Genomic DNA, 22,792 nt, shown 5'->3' on the forward strand with positions numbered 1-22,792 from the left:
GTTAGTACATGTCCTGTATGCAAAGCAATTAATTGTGCTTTTGTTTCTTCCCCCTCCTTTTTTTTTCTTTGGTGCTTTTACCTTCCTCCCTCCCTGTCCCCCCCCACCCCCCCCAGTTTTCTTCCAGAAGGCTTTGAGGTATTTTAGTCTGAGTGAACTTGACCATCTGCATGACTATAAGTCTAGGTTAAGAATGAATTATTAAACAAGAATGGGATTGTTCCATATTTACCAAGTAAAATGAGTTTTAATGATGATGTCATATAGCCAGAATACAATTACACTTTTCATGTATATGCCAGTCACTAACAAGAATTGGTTATTTTGCTGTCTGCTTTTGGGTATGTAGATTTTTTTTCTCCGTTAGTTCTAGTGAAAAGTTGGTGATGTGGTGTCAGGCTATGTAAACCAGTCTAATGACTGATAGCATTGAACTGGTTTAGAATGTCTTTCAAGTGGTCATATACTGTGAGAATTGACAGAAAAGAGATGATCATTTCAGGCTGCGAAGATTTTGAGGCAAATTAAATGAATGCTTATGTAAAATTACCCACTATCCCAACGTGTGTGTGTGTGGGTATGTGCGCGCGCATTCATATACCGGAGCTGATGAGCCTCTGGCAGGGAGCTTTGCAGAAGCTGTGAGTATTTTTAGTGGAAACGAAATCTCCGTTCAGTTCTGCAGCATGTGACTTCCTATTTCTGTAAGTTACTTCCAAGGTACTTCCTCTGTTAAATCGGCTTGTCTCTGGAGATTTGATCTGGAGCTAGCGTGGTCTGCTTTGTCCTGTGCTTGTGGCAGAGTTTTCCCAGAGTTCTCATTTGAGTATTTTATTTTTCTTTTGTACTGTCTCCAGCATGCAAGGGTCTAGTGGCTGCTACCCGTGATCGGAAGCTGAATACATTTATACAAGTCTCAGTGGTACATCCAGCAGAGCACATTTTGACGAGGTATTCAAGCACTGAAATCGTGGAGGTGAGAGTCTTTCTTATTCAATTAACATGTTGATTAATGAGTTGCTCATTTTTTTCTTGAGAAAGTGAATGAGAAATAAAGCAAGTTAGTGCATAGTCTTAAGTAAGGCAAGCACGCTCTAGCTGTTAACAGGGCATACCTAGGAGTGTTCTGTAGTTCTTGGCATTTGACCAGGACAAACAGTTAGAAATGAACTTGCCTTTTCATGAAAGCTCTGTTTTTCCAAGCAGAGACATAGAAAATACTCCGCTTCTTCACACACTGGTCTAGACTGAACAGGGAGTAGTTGCTCTTGAAAGAGCAAGACTATGCAAAATAAAGCTAAATGTGAAGTGTATGGAAAGTATTTTGAAATTACAGAAGAATGCAGGCACGTTAAGTAGATTTATACTTCGGTTTATTTTTTCTCTTTTGGAAAGTTGACATTTTTGCAACTTGAAAAATATTAGCCTACTATTAGGAGAAGTGTGTATGTTATGTCTGAATTCATATAAAATAATTAGTAACTTGAATTGCATAATACAGCACAAGTTGTCTCAGGCTGTTTTGCTAGTTTTCATTTTCCCTGTAAGCATTAGTGTCACAAACAGCAAAAACTGTTTACATGGAAAATTATTTAAGTCTGAGCAGACAATGTAGGTGTAACTTGTTTGATTTGCTGTAGAGATTCATTAAGAACAGCGAAGTCTTATTGTAAATACACACCTGAACTTACTTTACCGAAGGCTTGTTTTAACTTAAACACAGTGAGAATATTTCATGAGCTCTTTGTGATCTTCATACCACCTAACTACTAATTAAATGGTTATAGTTGCAGCCACCTACCGTCCTGAAACTGCTTAATTCAAATACCTTGTATCTGCTCAGGATGTTTCATTGCAGACTGTCTGGAATGATGTCGTGTGGAAGATAGAATAGTGTTGTGTGTTTTTTTTTTGTTTTGTTTTGTTTTTGTTTTTGTTTTTAATAGAAGTGCATGCATTTCCTAACACAATCTCCTGATACAGGATATGTTTGAGGGCATGAGTAAACACATCAATTTCTGTCAAGGCTCTTAGCTTCTTTCACAGTCAGGCTTTGGGGGAGGAGGAGGCAGGAAAGCTATTTTGGCAAGTGAAGTTATGTTCATCATGCTAGAAACTTTATTTCACTTAATAGAGAATTTAAGGATACTAGTCTCGTAACCTTTGGGAGGGCTTTTTTGGTTATAATTGAACATTAAGGAGTTACAGGCAAAGATTTTACATGATCAATTTAATTGTTTATATATTTGAAATTATGATACAGTAACTTCTTTGTACAGCCTTCAGATGTGATCCTAATGTTACAAAACATAGGAATGTTGTCTTAGTCTATTACTATCCAAAGAAAGGAAATGTAGCCCCTCCAAAAAATCAGTATCCTTAATGTAATACGTGGTTTCTGTAGCATTTCTATAGACATTTTATTATGACTTCATTTACACAACAACTAAGAAATGTTATTTATGGGTTTAAATTAAGGTATATTTTGAAATACTTCCTGAAAGTACCACAGGACACTGCTTATTACAGATCATTATTTCACATATTGATGCCTGCAGACTGAACTGTTTGATGGCATGCAGCTGAACTCTGTTTCAGAAGCACTTAAATTCTTTTCCACTGTGAAAAAATTGTGAAGTTGTCCAGTTTGTTATTAATTTTATGTAACACTGGGATTTCTACAGCAGAGAGAGATGAACAACTAACTACTTCTAAGGAGCTCACTGTTTCTGTACGTGCATCCCTAATGGCATGCTACATATTGCACAGCTGTTACCTTACTGAATATTTACTTGTGTTACGCAGGGAACAAGAGATCCACTGTTTTTGACTGGTGTGACATTCCCACCGGAGTACCCCATCTATGAGGAGACGAAAATAAAACTAACGGTCTACGATGTCAAAGATAAATCTCAAGACACGGTGAGTGTTTTGCTTCATTGCTTGCAAAATCTTATTGAGTATTTAAGTTTGTCACTGCGGTGTTCATTGGCCCTCTTTAGCAGGTTTACATACTAAAGAAATGAGGATACGTAGAATTGGTTTTGCTTTTCTGTTGTATCTAAAATGTACTTTTTGTTACCATGTTAAAGAATAGAGAAAGAACCATTAGCTTTAAACAGACTCTTTGCTATTGTTTAATTGGTTACATCAATCAGAACACATTTCTGGGAAATAAAAGATTGCTCCTGTGTGCTTTTTGATGGCAGAGAACATACGGAATAGATTGAGATAACATCAAATTTTCAGAAATATGTTTCTGATCATATTTTACTTTTATGACAAAACCAGGTTAATAATAGAACCTGTAATGTGATGTTTGAGGGGGATGGTCGTTTTGAATTTTAACCTCTTGGGAGGTGATACCTGCAACTCTACTATGACTCCTGCTATTACTGATTCTTAAGGGTCCAAAATTGTGTCCGCTACCAAGGGTGAACCATTTGGATTCCAACGTAATACATTTTTGGTTACTATGTCAGCTTCTTATGTTCAGAAACAGTTATTTCAGATGATATGTGGAGGTCAGTGGGACTATTTGAGTGGTTTAAGTGTCAGACATAGACCTTGTGCCATTTTGTGTGCTCCAGGTGATCTAGGACAGACTTACAGCACTTGAAGATATGATAGGACCTATGAGAGAATTGTGTTTTTTGTCTGACAGCTGGACTCCAGCTGATAGGCGTTGAAAGCAGCCCTTGAAACCTGTATTTAATTAGCTGAATTGCTCTTTATGTGTCTGTAATTGGCCCCCAATTTGATTAAAGACTATATGAGCTCATGTCATGCCTGTATATGCAGTCATTACCCATAAGAAGGAAATTAAAGGCATAGCTTAACTTCTGACTGTCTTTGAACTGCTTACGTGAGTGAAGTTATGTTCAGAGGACCTCTATATTTTTTGAAGATAGAAAATAGTTGATACGTTTGTTTAAATTTTAGATTCGTGAGCAAACAGGTTAGTTCTTTCTCCTTGCTCTTCTCTTTAATGGGAGTCGGTGGAGTATTTTACCTGTAGAATGTGGATTTCTTTCAATTTATAGACTAAGGTATTTTTTTCTGTTTAGAATTAACTGGGCAGGGGAGTGTACACTTCTCAGAATGAGAGTGATTTAATTCTTGATTGTGGTTTAGATTTATGGGCTACAAATGGTATCTGCTGTTTCTTCAATAGAATTGTCACCTATGAACAGATACAGGAATTATGTGAAAGGGGTTTGACTTTGTCCCATCCCTTCCAGTTCTTAAGCTATTGTGACTGACAGCATGATGGATAATAATATTGCATCTGTAAGGGCAAAAATGGACTTGATTTGTAGACCTATCCCTGTACTTTCCTTCTAGACATATACTGCCCATTCTACAGGACAAACTACATATGAAAGATCTAGTCTAGAGCATGAATATAATTTGATAGCTTTTAAGAACTTTAAAGAAACTTTTGCAACTGTTCCTTATAATTGAGTACAGAACTGGAGTCTGTCCCAGAGAATCAAATTAATATAGCTCGTAAGACTCTGGAGACGTAATATTTTCCTTTGGAAATTGGAAAATGTTAATGCCATCTGTTTTACGTGCATTTAGCCTTTTTTAATAGTCAGCTTTCTTAAAGCTGTTTATAGGTAAGAAAAGATTAAATCAGCTGTGAGATCAAAATCAGGGTATATTGCAGCATGTGTGAATGACCCTGGGCCACCCAGGTTGAGACTTGATTTGTGGCAATATTTGGACTTTGGCTTATTTCCTGGAATATGAGCAAGGAAAAAACTAATGGCTTGACTTTCTTTCCTATAACTGGAAGCTGTCACACTTTCCTGTTAGTTCAGGTGGTTTTGTTTGTCTTGTTTTGAGTCTTGGAGATGTATCTACATTCATAAAAGTCAGCTTAAAGTGAGCTAGCTTGATATTACCACTGGCTTGGCAGCAGTGCTACAGAGCTCAGTGCTTGTTTTATGATTCAAGAAGTGGGATGCATCCCTTTTGCAGAGAGCTTGTACCAAGTGTTGTGGCTTTACAGTTACAGTTATCCAGGCTACAGTGAAGTTGGCTCCTTTGGTCCACACAAACTGCTGCCACAGCTTGTGACCACAACACGTAGCCTTGCCATCCCTGCAAACTCCAACACAGGCAATCCCCATGGGGTGAAGAAAATCCAAGGTTGCTGGGTGTTCTGTGCTATGCTCAGCTGTGCTTCAAGGCTGGTCATATTTGTCTCCAGCTCATGAAAGTGATTGTTTATGGCAGAAAAAACCTAGGATTTGACTGCTGAATGTTTTGCAGAAATTGGACAAAAAGCCACAGTAAAAAAAAAAATCCCACAATATCAGAGTTATTCTACTCCTAGTACTTAAGTTAGCCATTTCAAAGTAGCTGATATCACTCACCACACTGCAGTTCAGCAATATGCTTATTCATTTCTTATTTCTCATTTCTCTAGTAATTTTAAATGAAGTTAAAGGAAATAAATTCTGTGTGTTAGTCAAGCTTTGAGCAGGATGTTACTGTCACAAATAGAGGACTGTAGAGAAAGTAGGGAAAGGGCAGTATGTATCTCACAGGACAAAAAGATTTCTTGTGTTTTGCCTAAGCCTAGTTTTGTCTGTACAGAAAAAGATTAGGCCTTGTTTTCAATCCAATTGGATTTTTGCTGTAATGCAGAAATATTTAGATACTTGTCAGCTTGTACACACAGGTCGTGACGTAAAGTGTAAGGGTATGCTCCCTAGTGACAGACAACCAGATTTTTTTTTTTGCATTGCTGATACGCTGTTTATGCTGCTCTAAATAAATAAATAAATAAATAACCTTGCAATGCTTATATGAGAAAACAGGTAGTTGGCTTCAGTCTTGTCTGTCATTTAACTTGCATTTATAACAGAAGAGCAGCTTAACTATATTTAAGTACTGTGCAACTGGTATCACATTCACTGTGCTTTACACGCTGGATGTCCTAGCTGCACTTTTCCCTTTCTTTGCATGTCTGTTTGATGTTGATCATAATTATATCTTGGCTGTATCAGGTTGTCTGTAATTGAGACTTCTTAATAAAATGAGACAACTTTTGTTATGGAGAAAACAGAACATGAGGGGAATTGGTTACTGTAAATTTTCATGTAAATAGAAGCTTCTAATAAAGACGATGCTATTCCTACTTAACTTGGATATAGCTGGAATAAAGAAGCTAATAGAGTGTTCACGAAATGTAATGTAAATCCAGCGAGGCCATGCATACAAAGCAGTGGATAATGCCATGTTCTGAAAAATGTACAGTGACATCTGTTTCAACATCAGAAAGATTTTCTTCCCATGTTGCCATAAGCAAGTTGGTTTCACTGGCTTGAGTTGCACTGCCTTTGAGATTTTTTGATGGTAGGGTTTTGTCTAAATGCTTGGGCTGCACCTGTTCTTTAAATCATTGTCCAAGGAAATTTGGATTAGAGGCTTGAACGTTGTTGAAATATCACCACTGTATGGCTTTTGCACAGGCACGCTATTCTTAGCTTTTTGATAAACATGCAGGATTGCTCAGTTTGGTCTAGCAACTTCTAATGCTGAAGCAGGATTAATTCTCTTTGAAAATAATGTGTAGTGCAAGTTGGGTAACACTGCTGCATGACAGATCTGCAGAAGATGTGAAATAGATGAATTCATGTTACATTAAGGGAGGGAGTGCTAAGTGACTGGTTTGGGAGGCAGCAGTCTTTCTGTATTTAAAATACATACATTTGTGTCCTGCAGCAAGCGCTCTGAACTTCATTGTATGGAACAGTGTGACTATTTTTAGGCAAGTGCTGTAGCATTGAGTGATAGTGAGGTTTTTGTTTGCTTGTTTTTGCAGTTGGTTCTTCTGTTTCTGCATCTGATTTGTGTTGATTTGATGCAGGTAGAGACCCAGCTTAAATTCTTCCTACACAGACTTTTCTATCTGTAAAGTGGGCGTGAAAACATTCTTGTCTTTTATTATATTAACACAATCTAGAATTGTGTTCATTTAAATGCAGTGAGATGTTCAGGTAAATGCTGTTATCATGTTCTGGCATGGCACGCAATGAGTTGTGCTGCCACTTCTTGATGCACATGTGAAAAAGTGCTGGAAGCAAGGGGCAGAAGTCTCAGTGACTGCTTTCTGTATCTGGTCTTTGCAGCTCTCCTTTGCAGATTTCCCTTCCAGAAAGAAACAAATTGAGAAGCTTGAGAAATGAATCCAGAAGCTTGAGAATTTGCTTCAAAAGCAGAAAATTTCTGTACAGTTACATTTAGAGACTTAGTTGATTTCTTTTTCTTTTCTTTTTTTTTTTTTTTTTTAATCTTAAATATCAGCAGGTAAAGACAATCTTCTTTGGATGTATGTAACTACTGGAAATCACACGTGATGTTCCGAGTATGAATAACCACTCTAATACTGCCTACTGAGAGCAAGGAGAAACTTGTTACATAAAAGGCAATTCAAAGATTACGAATTATGTAGTCTGGTCTTGCATTTTTTACTTAATTACATAAATTATAATTTTATTATTTAAAGAGTAATAGAGATAGGAGTGCAAATTTGTATGTGGGAACAAGCATTATGAAGTGACAAGTTCTAGTTTATTTAGGCTTCAAATTACTTGTCTTTGACTGTTCAGTTTTAAATCTTCCGCTAAACTTGCTGACAGTGAATGAAAATTCACGAACGCTTTTTCTTTGTGTGTTTCTTGGTACTGCAAGTATCCCTGTTAAAATTGAATCACACTGGGTTGAGTCGGAAATGAAGACTGTCTGTCATGAAAAAGGCATTTTAAGTTGGATTTGAAGCCAGATCTGAAGTGACAGTCTTCCCTGTTCCCTCGTGGGCATCGATCTATATGACAGACCCACCACGCAGCTTGGTGTGACTTGCCATTTCTGCTGAAGAGGCTCACGGCTTGAATATTAGTAGCGCTGCGGAGCGGTATGTGAAATGCATTAGCAGAGATAAATGTGGAAGCTTGCACATCATCTCCCTGCACTCTGCCTGCACCGGAGTGCTCTTAGTGCCTCGCTCTTGTGAACGCTAAAACTTCTGAAGCAAGGCTTCTTTTTTCTTTAAAACTCAAAGTAGCGTTGAAAGTGCTGCTCTTTGTTTAAAGAAAAAGCACTTCACATTCTTCCTTTTCTCAGCTCTGTTCGCTGTCATGTCTGCAGGATTTGTGGAGAAATATTGCCTTAAATTAGAAACTTATTTCTTTATTTTTAATAGAGCAATATTGCACTGTACCACTGTCCTACCCACAGAAATACTTGTAATAATCCTTTATTCAAGCTTCTTTTAAGAATCTTGTGACTTTCTTCATGAATATGTACTTGATAGATTCAGTTTTCCTTTTGTTTCAAATTCTGTACTGTCACCAAATGCCAGTAATGGCAATATAGGGGGAGGAAATTTGTTTCTGTTTTTCTGGTTGTGTGCGGGTGGAATGCACCTAAGCATTGTTGTCTGTCTTTCTTGGTATTTCTTAAAAGTCTGGAAACATAAAGGGAAATTCAAGCTACTGACTTTCATTTGGTTTGAGATTGAAACAAAATACTTCTTTGAAGTGGCTGAGGTGTAAGGAAAAAAGGTTTCTTACACTTTAGTGAATCTGTAAGAGAACTGGGGATAAATGTCAAGACCAGAACAACTACAGGTGCGTTGAACTTAGTCCATTTGTAGCTTTAACTGCTGTTTGTGCCTAGACCTTGAAAATTCAGTGGGGAGGGACTTGGTTTTGCAAAATCCATCTCTTCCAAAACATCCCATTTGTCTTCCTACTTTTTTTCCGTACTCTTTTATATTTTTTTTCCAATTGAGGCAAATTCTTCCTTATTGCTGTGTCTTCAGGGAAAGTTGAGATCTACTGTTTGGTAATTTTCCTCTTTGTTTTTTACCTGCTATGTCAATCAAATGCTGCTGTTGTCTCACATCAGGCAAAGGTTGATGCTAAAAGCTGACTCTGGTAAACTGTTGTGAAACTTTGAGTGATGAGACCAATTGTTCCCTAAGAATATGAAGGATGCCTTGGAAATTGCTCATTTTAAATGTAGGAAAACAAACAGTAATCTTTTTCGGTAGAACTCATTTTAACTAGGTATGGATTTTGCTAACATAGGCACAATTGTTCTAATCTGTTAGCGCTGTCCAAAACACTTCCAAGTGTGTCACTCCTCTACATGTACTCTGTATATGCATATCCATAGATAACTCCCTCCCTTGCTAATCTAGCACAGAAGACATCAGAATAGTCCAACTTCCAAGGTGGTTGTCAGACTGTCTTATTTCTAATGACCTAGGGGGACCTAGCATAGAAGGCTGGGTAGAGGAGGCAAGGTGTTTCTTTAGTCAGTATGGAAGCAATCTGGCTATGGAAACATCAGCTCGGATTGAGGAACGGGCTTCTGTCGCTGCAAAAGGTTGGTCTGTTTCCTCTTCTAGAGCCTTGGGCCCAGGTGTTTCCTGCATCCCAAGGAGAAGTGGCCAGTGATGCCGTCAGGTTGGATACGCAGCCCTAGGGGCAGGCAGCAGGTTCCTGGGCTTTCCTTGCAGGTTCCAGACTTTGCAAGCATGTAGGATTTCCTTCTACTAAACGTGGCAGCACAGGCAAGTTTGAATGACTCAAAGGGCTGTTCGGGTTGTGGATTTACCTGTTGTTTAACTGAATGATCAGTTAATCCCATCACACCAGCACGAACTCTAAAATGCATAAAAGGCAAACAGACATTTGAGAAAACAGCTCATATGTTTGCCTTTATCTGCACCTAATTATAATAATCATAGATGCAACAGTTGCCATATTCATCTATAGCTGCTCGGTACTTAAAAATGAGAGGCACTCCCTGCAGGTGAAAAAATAAGCAGTGAATGACTTAAGATTTTTTTTTTTCCCAGTATGGAAGGCTCCGTTTTGCCTGCTTGATTCATTTTTGGTAGTTAATCTACCTGGAAAATAATCTCTCAAATACATGCCTCTCTTGTTGATATAGAAGCACTTGTAACTTTGAGTGGGTGTGTTGAACTCCTTGAAAAATCAACTGTGAGCTCCTCGTGTTTCATTTTTCATGTTTTTTATTTGCGGCATTTTTCCTCCAAATAAGGCTTTAGAGTACTTTGTTACATGTAATAGTTTTTATACCACAGTAATAAATAAATAAATAAATAAATTTATGCCCTTTTTTCCCTTGCTGTTGAAATTGTATATTAGTGGAAATGAATTTCTCGTAAATGTTGAAAAAGAAAGAAAAATAGATGTTAATAATGTAGCTTTTGCCTCTTAATCTTCACTAAGACACTTCATTTTTTTTTCTCAAAACATGGTTTAGGACTAATGAAAATAATGAAAAGACTTCCTGCAAGTTTGTAGGTTTTTATCTCGAATTTTTAGCATCTTGAAAATCATATTTGTTTCAAATTCTCAGGCATCTCAGTTCATAGAAAGGCACTGAGCAATATTAAGATAAAATAGAAGGTACAGTATATTTGAAATCTGATCCTTCGGTGCAAAAATACTTCTGCATGATATTTAGTATCTTTAAATACAACAAGAATTGATGGAATAAAAAGAAATGTATTTGAAACAGTGCTAAGTCTTGCATTTTTGTGTTATGAACGTAGGCAGTTGAAAATGGAAAAAATTCTTTCCTATTAAAGTTTTGTTGTGAGTACTCTTGGAAATAGAAAACAGAACAAATTCAATCTATTAGCACAGATTTTTTCCCTCCACCATGTGTCTAACCAAAGTGTTCTTTACCGTCATGGATATGGTAGAAACAGTGAATGTTTGCATTTGAAACTTTGTACTTATAAAGTAAAGTGGCACAAATAACTCCATTTCAACTTAAGAAAGAATCATAGGTTCTGGACATAATTTGAGACTTTTCTTGAGCAGTTTTGTTAGAAGAACTTAGTAGATTGCTCCCAGTAAACTAGCTAAATGTTTTGTATTCTGCTGTATTTTATATTCTGCTGTATTTTAAATACTTGATGAATAAACATGAAAGGCTTGTGTAATCATTTGGGAATTCCAGTGCCTTTAGAAATGCGTGTATCATTGAATTTTATTGTAATCAAAGCCTCTTTACATAATTATTAGACAGTGTATTACTTGGCAGTGGACCAGGCTGCCCAGAGAATCTGTGGATCCCTGGAGGTGTGCTGGAGGCCAGGCTGGATGGGGCCCTGGGAAACCTGGTCTAGTGGGAGGTGTCCCTGCCCATTGCAGGGAGTTGGAACTGGGTGGGCTTTAAGGTCCCATCCAACCCAAAATGTTCTGTGATTCGATGATATTACAGAAACAAATTCCCACATGGCTGGAATTCTCCATGCTTGGGTTTCTTCATGCCAGAACTGAGAATTCTGCTCATCTCCTCTTTATGTTGTCCTGTTCAACTGGGACTGTGTGATCACAAAGGGAGGAAAAAAGCCTCTCCCTTTTGAATGTGTTCGGTTGTGTTTTAAGAAACTGCACTGTTTGTGTAGTGATGGCTAGAGAGGCAGGAGAAGGAAGGAGAAATTTGGTCCACAGCATGGTCAAAGCTCAGTGTGTTCAGTTCTCTCCTAGTGTCTGGCTGACCCAAATTCTTGGGGGTGGGTGTTTGACTAAAAATCCTAACAGTATAAATCTGATTGGACTTCAGCAGTTGAGCTTAGGTTTCAGTGTACAAAGCAGTTACATTGAACCAAGCATCAGCTGCTTTATAGGGTTGTGGGACTTTGAGAGAGGTTTCCTTTCACTGAGGAGTAAACTGACGTGGTGTAAACTCATGGGCACTGTGCTTACTGAAGAGGTGAAGGTATTTGAGCCCTGACGAAGTATGTGGAGTGCTATTGTAGCCTAGGGCACTACAGCAGGGGATGGACATAGTCTTTCAGAAGCTGATGGTTTATGTGGCCCTCCTATGCGTTTTTGTGTTGGTATCTCTGAAACGAGTTTGCTTTTCCCTGTAGCCAGGCTTCAGAGCCGAAAGGCTTATGTCTTATGATATTGCTTTAAAGCAATTACAGCATGCTGTGATGGCAGCAGTAACCTGTTCTCCAGTCCTTCTGCCTTCCTCTTAATATGCAGTTGTATTGATTTTGTACCTTAGAGTGAAAAAAAGGCAGATAAGTGTACTGTGAGGCACAGACTCCGGTGTTATGGAAGCCGGTTGTTACGTGGTGGTGCAGCTCTTCTGCTGGAGTGCTCTGTTAGGCCCATCAATATGATGCAATGCTTGGGTCAAATTCAAGGAGAGCAGGTGGCCCCAGATTTCTGACATGCAGGAGTCATGGTGAGTGTATACTCTGCATCAAAATCAAATGACTAAGGAAGAATTTCTTTTGGAAGTCTTCCAGGGCATATAGAACAGAAAGTAAGAAAAACAAACAAAAAAGAACCAGCACGCATGTAAGTAAACAGTCATATCTTATTCTGTTTGCATGGATGAGAAGCAATAAATAAATCAATTTCTCACCTTTGGAGTTTTCACTGAGAGGGTGGTCAGGTAGTAGAGCAGGCTCCCCAGCACAGTGGTCATGGCACCAAGGCTGCCAGAGTTCAAGAAGTGTTTGGAAAATGCTCTCAGACACAGGGTCTGATTTTTGGGTGGTCTTTTGGGGACCAGGTAGTTGGTCTTGATGAGTCCAAAACACTTTGTTTTTCCAGATAGAAAGGATAGCTGATGCATTGCAATCTGCAACTATATTCAGTCTTTTTGGTGAGTGCCCCTTGTTCTCTCCCCACCCTGTATATTGGGATGTTGAGAGTTTGAAGGTTTTTTTTTTTTTTTTTTTTTTTTCCCTTCTTTTGGAGTTCTTGTCATCACAGTCATAATATTTCTAAAGCAAGCGTAGCTGAAGATTTTTATAGTATTGTGCAGCTGTTGATGTTTATTCTGGCAATATTATTATCCTTAAATTCTTTGTCATGTATGCGTTCTCACTAATGTGAAATGAAAATCTGCAAGTCATGATTATCCAAAGTACTTTAAGATTTTTTTTCTAATTCAGAGTAGGGCACACTATGGCTTTCTATTTTATTTGAATTTTAAAGGATATGTGAATGTAGTTTGTTCCCCCTGAAGTTTTTCTTTGCCAGCTTTTCCTGCAGATTTGAGCATGTTACAGTAAGGCACAGCATTTTAAACATGACTGGTCTGGTGGCTCTTAGAGCTATCACAGGATCCTAGTATAGAGCAAACCCAAACACACCAATTAGCAAAGACTGTCCTGTCAGTTTTGACAGTAAAGTTTTAATACCTGAGCCATCTCCACGTACAATTCAGAGGTCTTTCTCTGGGGAGAAATTAGAGGAATGTGTTTTGTCTAAAAGCAGAGGAGCAGGCATGCTGTCATACACACCAAAGAGCTGTACATTTGCACCAATTGTGTATATATTGCTGTGCAGAAAGGTGGTTTGTTAAGGATGTGTGTATGACATTGAGCTAGTTTGATATGCACAGGAATTTCAGGTGGAAACTGAAGTCTTTGTGCATCTCACCTGTTTGTCTGCATTGCTTTGGATTTGTTTGTGTAACAGCAATACAGGCATCTATTATTAAATTGTTTTTAGGCAACGCAAAGAAAAAATGTTATTTTTGTAGAGCAGAAGTAAGGCAGAGTGTAGCACAGTATTTTTTGTGGTTCTATTTGAACAAATGCATTCTGCAAGTTTCTGCCTGTACCTGTTTCACCAAAATCTGTGGGCAGGACCCAGAGGTATCACTGCATCTCAGCTTTATGTTCCCTGCTGCTCTTCAGACACTTGACTGGGAGCGTCAGAGGCAGTCAGTAGCACTTTTTATCCCCGTATATACGAGAAGAGATAAAAGCTAAGTCATTTGATTGCAACAGCATCTGCACCATGAGCATTTGTATGGATCATTTTGTCTTAAAATGCAGATTTGTAAATTTGGGAATGGGAGAAAACTATTTCTGAGATGACTTCAGAGAGGGTTGTCTGCTTCCTTATGGAAAAACTGCCATGTGGGACAAATGTGATTTATTTCCTGTAGAAGGCAGCAGTCACTGTGTCTTTGAGATGCTTGGAAGGCTTGGATTTTGACACACAGCAGCCTTAGTGAAATCGAGCATGGAGGTCCTTGATTTGTTATAGCTATAGATTCTCACTGCCTCTGTTCCTGGGGAATAACTTGGCAGCTTTTCAAAAAGAAGTAATTGCAAAGCTCTCACTCAAGAAATTATCTTCGAATGTGGAAGCTGTGGACAGTTACTGCCCAATTATTGCTACCCTGTTCTGAAATAACATCACCCCTGTGACAGGGAGGTTTCTGAATAATTAACTGTGCCCAAATGGCTTTCAGGCTTGGGTGTGACGGAAGAAAGGCTGTTCTTGCAGTATAAATTAAAGCATAGGTACGTACATCCCTTTCCACTGAGAAGCATCTTAAAAGACGTTTTCTGTATATGTGCAACGTTGTGCAAGTCTTCTGTCCAGAGTCTCGCTATCCATTAAAACAACCTTGGCCTTGTCAGTTAGCATTCCTCTCCTGGTGGATAAATTTGTGTTGATTTCGGGATGGCCACAGCACGGAGTATTTTGTCGCAGTGCAGTGGTGCATTCTTTTCCCCTGCTCCTTTCTTGGAGTGGTCCTAAGGTAGGACCCAGGAGCAGCCTCCTGTGGGAGGGACCAGAGAGCACGGTGTTTTCTTCTGTTTTCAGACACCCAAACCACTGTAATCAGCAGTGCAGTCAGTATGAACACGACAAAAAGCCTGTTTGCTCCAGCAGCATTAAGCTCCCCAGGAAAAGGAAAGCAGCGTTTTAGCATCTCTCCTAACCGCTATGTTAGCCCCCCCAAAAACATGAGCTGTCTATTGAATCAGTTAGAGAGGAACAAGAAGTGAAGGGAAGTCACTCAGTCTATTAAGCAAGCTATTGTTGGTCTTGGTTTTGGTTTGTTTCCCCCTCCCCTAATATATTTGTATTTTAGAGGATATTTTGTTGTAGTTCACCTATTTTCTTCCATGACATGTATCCTCTTTCAGAAGGTGATGTGAGACAAAGCAGCCTGCAAGTGTTTGGTAAACGTGCCCCAGGCATGTTCACCTGTGTGTTGGTCTTCTCTTGGTGTGGTTTTAGGGTTTTGTCATTTTGGGGTCCTTTAGGGAGAGGAGAAAAGGGAACTTTCCTGTTTTTCTGTACTTCAATCTGGTAGAATCCTTGGCCTGATTATTCTTTGAGCTTACCATTCGTAGCTGACTGGGAGAGTCAGAATTTCTGTGTAGCATAATTTCTGGAGATCAGGCTGTCAGGGAATCTGATGGCAAGGCGCTGCTTGCAGCCTGGAATAGAGGTTAGTTTCTGAACAGTAATAGTGTTTGCAAGAGAGAAAGCTGAAATTCTGAAAGGTGTATGTAGTTGTGTGAGGTTTTTCTTCAAAAACAGAAGAAGCAGGCAAGTCTTCAAAAGAAGAAATCTTCAAAAACAGAGAGAAGTCCTCAAAAACAGGCAAGCAGAGTGACTGTCCTGTTAGTCTGAAGAATTCCACATCCATATCCTGTTGTTTTTAAAATAAAAGCCTGGTGTCAGCAAATAATTATTTTTATGTTGGAAAAAAAATTTAACCATGTGTTAGTTATTTGTGACTGGTTGTTCTTCCTTGTTACATTCTGTAATGGTGGCATCCTTGTAAAGTTTTGTCAAGTCCACAGTCTCTGTGCATGCTTCCTGATGGTAAGCTGCCTGTCCTCACTTTTGCATAAACCCATGTATATACATGTAAATTGTAGGCTGGAAGAGAACGAGAGGTCCTTGGACTAAGCTGGAGGGTGCTCAACCAGTGATCTGCACAGCTCTCGCCCATTATGCTTTTAACAATCAAGCTGTAGCTCAGCTTCAAAGCTGCCACGTGGCACAGTTGTTCAGCAAGAGGGCTATCCGGTGAAAAGGCTGTAGTGCTTCTCCCTTCACCTCTGCTTGAGCTGTTGGAGCAGCTTTGGAGCTCGGGCAGGTCTGTCAGCAGGACGTGGTAGTGTGCTGGTGCTAGGAAAGCCAGTGGAAGAATTTCTGTTGGAGAGACCTAACCACATCTGCACATATATCAGTGAATTTGACTAGTGCAGTGCTAGTTATTTTTCAGAAAACTCAGAGGAGTAGTTCAAAAACTGAATTAGTGCCTTCGGTACACTGTCAGTCCTCCAGCAGAAAGTGCATGTGCACTGCAGTATTGCAGTGGGAATGTGGATCCTCAAGTCTTCTCTGGATGTAGCTTTTATATGGAAAAGAGAGAGATGCTTAAGATGAAGTTAAATGTACTCATCTGTGGAGTTAACAGCTGTTTGACTGAGATACAGCAACACTAAATGCTACTTGAAGATAAGAGCTGAAGAAATACCTTGTTGAAGGTACTGGAAAGCTTTAGAGGCAGGTGTAGCTAGTCACATCAAGAACCTAGCTGTGACACAGCCTGCTGGACTTCTGCTTTGGGAGTAAGACCTCATGATGAGTGAGAATGTACAAAGTCAAGCACATCCAGGATGAGTAGTGACGTTCTGTCTAACTGAATTCTGTTGGCAATCTTCAATACAGACAGTGTGAATTGCAGCAGTGCTTACAATCAAAAATGATGTTGCTGGACAGTAGTAGAAGGCATATTTTCTCCCCAGAGCTGTTAGTATTTTATAAGGTTTGAATTGAATTCTGGATGTAATTTGAGTCAGAAAATTGCTTTGTCATGAAAATTTTCTGTACTGTAAACGTATATGGAAATTTAGCTAACAATTTCCAAAAATAATATTCAAATCCAGTATTTTAAGAAATGCTTAATCAGTTATCTGCCCATATTTGGGACTGAAAGGGAGTCTGGGAAAAAAGCAGGGAGGAGAAAGGAAGGATGAATGCCTCACTGATCTTCATGGAAATAGTTAATTCCCTATGAACTTCTGATACAATCACATTTATTGTTGAAGTTCCTACCTATGAGTTCTGGAGACTTCACAGAGTCAGTGCGGGAGGGAATCAAACCTGATTTTCCACAGCCTCTCCAGCACCCATGGGTGGTGAAAGGTCCTCGCCTGATCAGCAGTAAGCCAGGAGCTGGAGGTGCAGCAGCAGCATCTCTATGGGCTTGGACAGCGAAGCTTTGCCTCCAGGGCTTAGTCAGCTTTGTCTGGTCTGCTGGCAAACGTCTAGATTTCTGAAAAGTGCTTTAAAAATAACAATTTCTTCTCACCTTCAAGTGGCTTGATAGTTTGTGACAGCCTCAGTTGCATGGCCCTACCTTGTTAGGCCTATTTTTAAAGCATGAGGCACGTTACCTTGAACAGAAGAGAATTTCTGGCATGGTTTTTATTGAATGTGTTTTGTTCAGGTGGCAGCTGCAGAGGATGAGATTTGATTCTTATATAATTTTTGTTCACCTTTAGAGCTAGCTTTATGTCATTTGTGACAGGCTGTGCTTCCTGTCGCTTTCTGTTATGTTTTGTCTCTTAACCTACAGAGACCACAACAGTGTTTAAAAAAAAAAAAAGAAAAAGCCATTCTCCTGATATAACAATGATATTCCCTTAATAGAATATGCAGCTAATCTATGTGCTGTTGCTACAGGAGTAGTCATAGAGGAAATCATAGTTGATATGTTAGACTGGAAAAAAACTGAAAGGTCCGGGATGGTACTGGATTGACTGTATATACATGACCACTGAAAAAGGTGTTTTTAAGGAATCAGACCTGAGTTCGTGTATCTTTTTCTGTGTTAGAACTTTCATTTCACCTAAGATGATGATAAGAGTTAGGGGTTGAGTTATGGCAAGTTACTTAGTTGTCCATACCTCTCAGATCTAAAGGTGCCAATGGGCTGCTGTCTGGATTGTGATTGTTAGTCATCCAATTTCCTATTTTATTTACTTTTAGGTACTCAGGTGCTTTTAGTCTTTCTCTGTATACTTAGGCACTTTTAGGGATGCCTGAAGAAATCTGTCACCACCTTTTTCAAACTCTAAGTATGTGGCCCTCAGAGCCACTTGTAGCTGCTGTCACTTAGAGGAAGATGGATTACAGCTCTTCTACAATGAGAGGGGGGTTATAGAGCAGCCTACGCAGTGGCGCATGTTTTCAGAAGATTTGTTGTGTCAACTATTGGGCTAATCATATGATGTGGCCCAGCTGAGTGTATGGGGGGGAGAGGTGTAATTCAGCAGAACAAGTTATTTCCATTGAAATGTTTTGGACTGAATTTGGAAATACTATTAATGTGACACGTCACTTCCCTAACACTTATCTTGGGAAGCTGAGTAGATCTCACTCTGTCTAGTCTCAGTCATCCTAAAATTCTGTTTGCCTTTCCTTGTACTTCAGCACACAGATGGTTCCTATAATATATTTTTTCTTATATATTTGGAGAGAAGTACGCTGTTGAATTTGTTTCTAATTTCACAGTTGTTACATTATGTCTGCTGTGTTTTGTAAACCAAATGTTCAATTGAAGAGCATTTTTTTTTTTTTTTTTTTTTTTTTTTTTTTTTTTACTACATGGTTAAGTTTGTTGATCCATGCAGTGCTTGCTTTTGTTTTTTAGAGAGGATGAAGATTTATGTTGGTTATTTAAGTGGTTGAACCCATCTTAAAATTTAACTGACCATTCAGAACAGTGAGAACAGGTACACTAAATCTGAATGGTTTTCAGTTTTTGAAAAAGACTGAAGATCTTGTTTTAAAGGGGGTAAAGCAAGAGTAGATATGTGACAAAGGGAGATAGTAATAAATAAAATTGTTCAAGACAATTAGGAAATTTGGATTCAACCTATGCCCCTGGCTTTTTAATGAGCAACTTAGCAGTTAAACTTCTCAACTGTGATACAAATGATGTCTTCATTACTCCTGCTCTTAGTTACAGAAAAGTCTGTACTTATAAATCATTGTTATACATGACCACTGAAAAGGAAATTATGATGACTGCAATGAGAATACATTTATGAAAATTCAGCTCTGTCAGCATCTCCTTTATAAACTTCTCTTTTCAGAGTTTTGCAAGTTGGGCATGAAAACTTGCTTTAGGCTAAATATTGAAAGATATAATACTAAACTCTTAAATTTATATGGGGACTTTGGTGCAGGAATCTCTTACGATGACAGTTTGAATATACATCACAGCGAATAAAAATATGCAGTCATTTTTAGGTATTCCAGTTTGTGGTGTCTGGTGAATGTTGGGTCTCTGTAAGCTATATGGTTAAAAATCACGCAGGCTTGGTAGCTGAGTGTCTGCTCTGTTAGGGAGCAGTAGTCACTGCCCTCGGGGTAATGCAAGCATGACGGTAGTCAAGCAGTACTCAGAAGAATTCAAGAGGAGTAAAGCTCAAAGAGGATTTACATTTTTTCAATTAAATTCAGAAATAACAGTCTTTCTGAGGGGAGTTCACTAAGCTAAAAATTTATCTTTTTCTGAAAGAGGGAGAGAATTACGCTGAGTCACAAGGTGATCTGTCATTGAATGGCTTCAGTATTATCCGGTGTCCAGATAGTGACTTTTATCTATTTCATCTTTGTATGCTAAGAATGTCTTTTGTCAAATATATGTGAAAAAGTGAAATTGGAAGGTCCATTCCAACATCCCTAGTTTTAAAGTCTGGGGAATGCTACCTTAGTTTAAATAGCTCTTCTCCTTCCTTTTATGCACAGTTGCATTTCTTTGGAATAATTATCCCTTCTTTTAGCTTTTGTATTCTGATGCTTAATAAGTTTAACTATTTCAATCTTCTTACCTAAAATTAGGTTTACCATTCTTCACAACATCCTAATCCTGCTTCTTGAATACGAATGGCAAATGTACATAGTATTGCTGATAAAGTGGAAATACCATTCCTGTTGCATCTGAAAAAGCTTATTTACTTTCTTGAAGTTGTCCATGCCTCATATTCTGCCTGTTTATTAATGATACACTTAAGTCTTTCTGCTGCTGTATTTTCTGAACAAATGTGTGTCTAGCTTATAGAGGAAGTGCTAGTTGTAACTAATTGAATGCATCACCTAGCACTTAATACGGTTATGTTTTTGTTACTAAGATCCTATGTGTGTAATTCTTTCTGTATCATATTGAGCCTTTGCTCATTATAGGTTCTGCCTTTTAAATTTCATTATAAAGCTGCTATGATTTTTGTGTAGTATTCAGTGAAAATATGAAATAAAATTAGCCTTGTGACTGAGTCTCAAGGAACTCTCATTACTGTTTGAAACCTACCATTTCCTGATTAGCTAGTCTGTTAATCTCTCTAATTTCTTTTCAGCAGACTAATAATTTTTGAAAAGGCACTATATCAAATGCTTTATTGAAGTTCAGAAGATAAGAGCTAGTGCATTTCCTTTGTCGAGACAATCAGTTATCTTACTGAAGAAAAATAAGAAATCAGTCTGGCTTGATCTCCATTTAATGAACATGTGTATTTTTCTAATGTGAGTTTGACAGTCATTATTTTTTAGATGATTCCCATACTACTGGATTTCATGCATGTGTCCATATGCTCCGTGGAAGTATAACTGAAGTTGAAGAAGAATTTCTGCATAAGATATGTGCAACTCTGCTAATGGACTCATCAGGACAGAGTTTTAATATCTATAAATACTAAGATGTAGACAGCTTTGGGTTGTTACCTGAGATAATACTACAGTCAAACCCTAGGAATGGTATCAATTTAATTATGTTTGCTTTTTTCGGTTGAATATTAGGATTAACTTTTTACTTTCCGACTTATTCTTCACTATCATGTCTTTTTGTACTTATGGTGGCTCAATATCAATGCAGCAGAAGAGAATTATTTCCTCTGTTTCGGTTACAGTTTCTGTAGTGTACGTGGTCTTCTACAGAAGAGCTACCCAAGGGGGTTGAAGGACACCTAGAAAAAGAATAAACAGGAAGTCTGGAGCAGCTGAAAATCCATGAAGAAAAAAATTTTCAGGGATCATAAAATGGTCTAAGGACAAGAGAACATATATATATATTTATTTGGTTGATGCTTTATTTAATATGGGATTATTTTAATGGTTTCTCAGATGTAACAGGTAGAATTAGAAAGCATACATAGAGTGTTAGGATAGCAATGAAAGAAAGTGAAAGGTGTGAAATGATACAGCATTTGGTGAAATTACAGAGGAAAAAAGGGAAAGCTTTATGCATATAATGGGTGTAAGATTATGGAAAACTGAGTTAAGATGTAATAAGGGAGGAGACGATGGAATTGGCAACGAGTGAAGTATAGACAGGGTCACGTCTGTAGTGAACTTCAAGTTCAGAGAGTAGAAGAAGAGACTGAGGCAGCAGTTTCTGCATCTGCAGAAAAATACATCTTTTTAATGTATTTAATTCGTTGCATAATTTTCTCTTGTTTATCAAGTAATTGATTTTATGTGGAGAAAATAGGATTTGGAGCTTTATGCAGTTTTCTGCTGTGAAGCATTTATTTCTCCTTCACGGTTTTGGAAATCACAGAGATAAGGATTCTGTCCAAGGCTTTTGTCTTTAAAGGAAAGAACAGGTCAGGTTTTTTTTCAGAAGAAAAAAAAAAAGGTTTAGGCTTTTGAATGTTCATGATAGGTCCTCAGACCACGTTCTCCCCTTTGCCTGCTTTGTTCAGGCAATGTTGTGTAAGAAATAGCACTGAAGTACAAAACTTCTAAGCTGAGTTTGAAAATACAGGCCATCAATTAATGACGTTAATTTTTGGTGTGATTTGGCAACATAGAATTAATATGCAGGAGGCGTACTGAATAGTTAAAAACCAAACAAACAGGTTTTGTTTTTACAGCTGTGAAAATGCCTTTATTTTTAGTTGTTAAAGTTGAAGCTTAAGATTTGAATGAAATCAAATTTTTACACTAGATTCTCTTTTAGAAATGAATCCCCTGTTTTTATAATGGTATGACTTGACTGTGAGTTTGCTTCTTAATTCACATGAGCACAGCTAGGAGCTCCACCACAGCCTTGTTTCAAACAGTACCTATGTTACAAATAAAAACAAAACAGGTCTTTGTGTTTTAAAAATACCTGTTAAACATCATATTTCTTGTGGCACTTGCTGACTCTTTCCCTGTTAATTATATGGATATATAAGTCTTAGTACTTTTCTTCCTAAACTGCTGCCAGTCAGCACTTAGTTGAATCCATTTCTTTTCCTGTGAGGTATCTTGGTGAAAGGGCTAGGGTATCACAGGTATTTCAAATTATACTGTGATTTCATTCTTCATGATCTAGAAGTTCGAAAGTTTTGGCATTAATTCTTTTCTCTTTTTATGTTTTCTCCTTGTTTTCCTGGTGTTGAAAAAACAAATCCATTAGCAGCTTTGATGTTGTTAGAGTGGAAATGCCGCCTGTATGTTGGCATGCTGAGAGCGTGCAGCACTGGAAAACCAGGTTTAGTACCTGAGCATTCAAATAACTAGAGTTTGTTTCAAAGATGGTGCTGTTACTGCATTATTTAGTGTTTGGGTATCGAGTGTAGGGAAGTGGGAAGTGGAAGTGAAAGAAAGAGTTGTTTAGACAATCAATTTAGTGTGGATATGTGAAGGAGACATTACTGTAGAAAAGACATCAGAAAGTGCCTTGGTGAATATGAGCAATGAGTACATTTTCACTTCTCAAGGTGTTGAAGCTTTCTTCTGCTTCCTTTGCCTGAGAACAGAAATGAAGTATGGAGCTCGTGCAAGAACTTTCACTAATGCCATTAGGCACTGGACCTGTCTTTGAAATCCAAAAGTTTTAGATTGTGAGTGGAAAAAATAATACTTCCATTTTCCTTGAAAACATCTGTTTTTTATAACTGGAATGAGAAAACTTTGAAAACATAATGTACAAAATAACAATTTGCTTT

General features: G+C 38.2%; 1 protein-coding gene across 5 annotated transcripts in view; it reads left to right on the forward strand.

Moving 5' to 3' along the window:
- The window catches only part of INPP4B (inositol polyphosphate-4-phosphatase type II B), a 292,595-nt gene that overhangs the window by 132,324 nt on the left and 137,479 nt on the right, over positions 1-22,792 (forward strand). For all 5 annotated transcript variants that reach the window (XM_032186552.1, XM_032186554.1, XM_032186553.1 and 2 more), the window contains 2 exons: positions 858-976; positions 2,806-2,922. In XM_032186552.1, the coding sequence (XP_032042443.1) occupies positions 858-976; positions 2,806-2,922 (236 nt within the window). The remainder of the gene's footprint in view (positions 1-857; positions 977-2,805; positions 2,923-22,792) is intronic.

This window comes from Aythya fuligula, chromosome 4 (assembly GCF_009819795.1).
Source record: "Aythya fuligula isolate bAytFul2 chromosome 4, bAytFul2.pri, whole genome shotgun sequence".
Lineage (NCBI taxonomy): Eukaryota > Metazoa > Chordata > Aves > Anseriformes > Anatidae > Aythya > Aythya fuligula.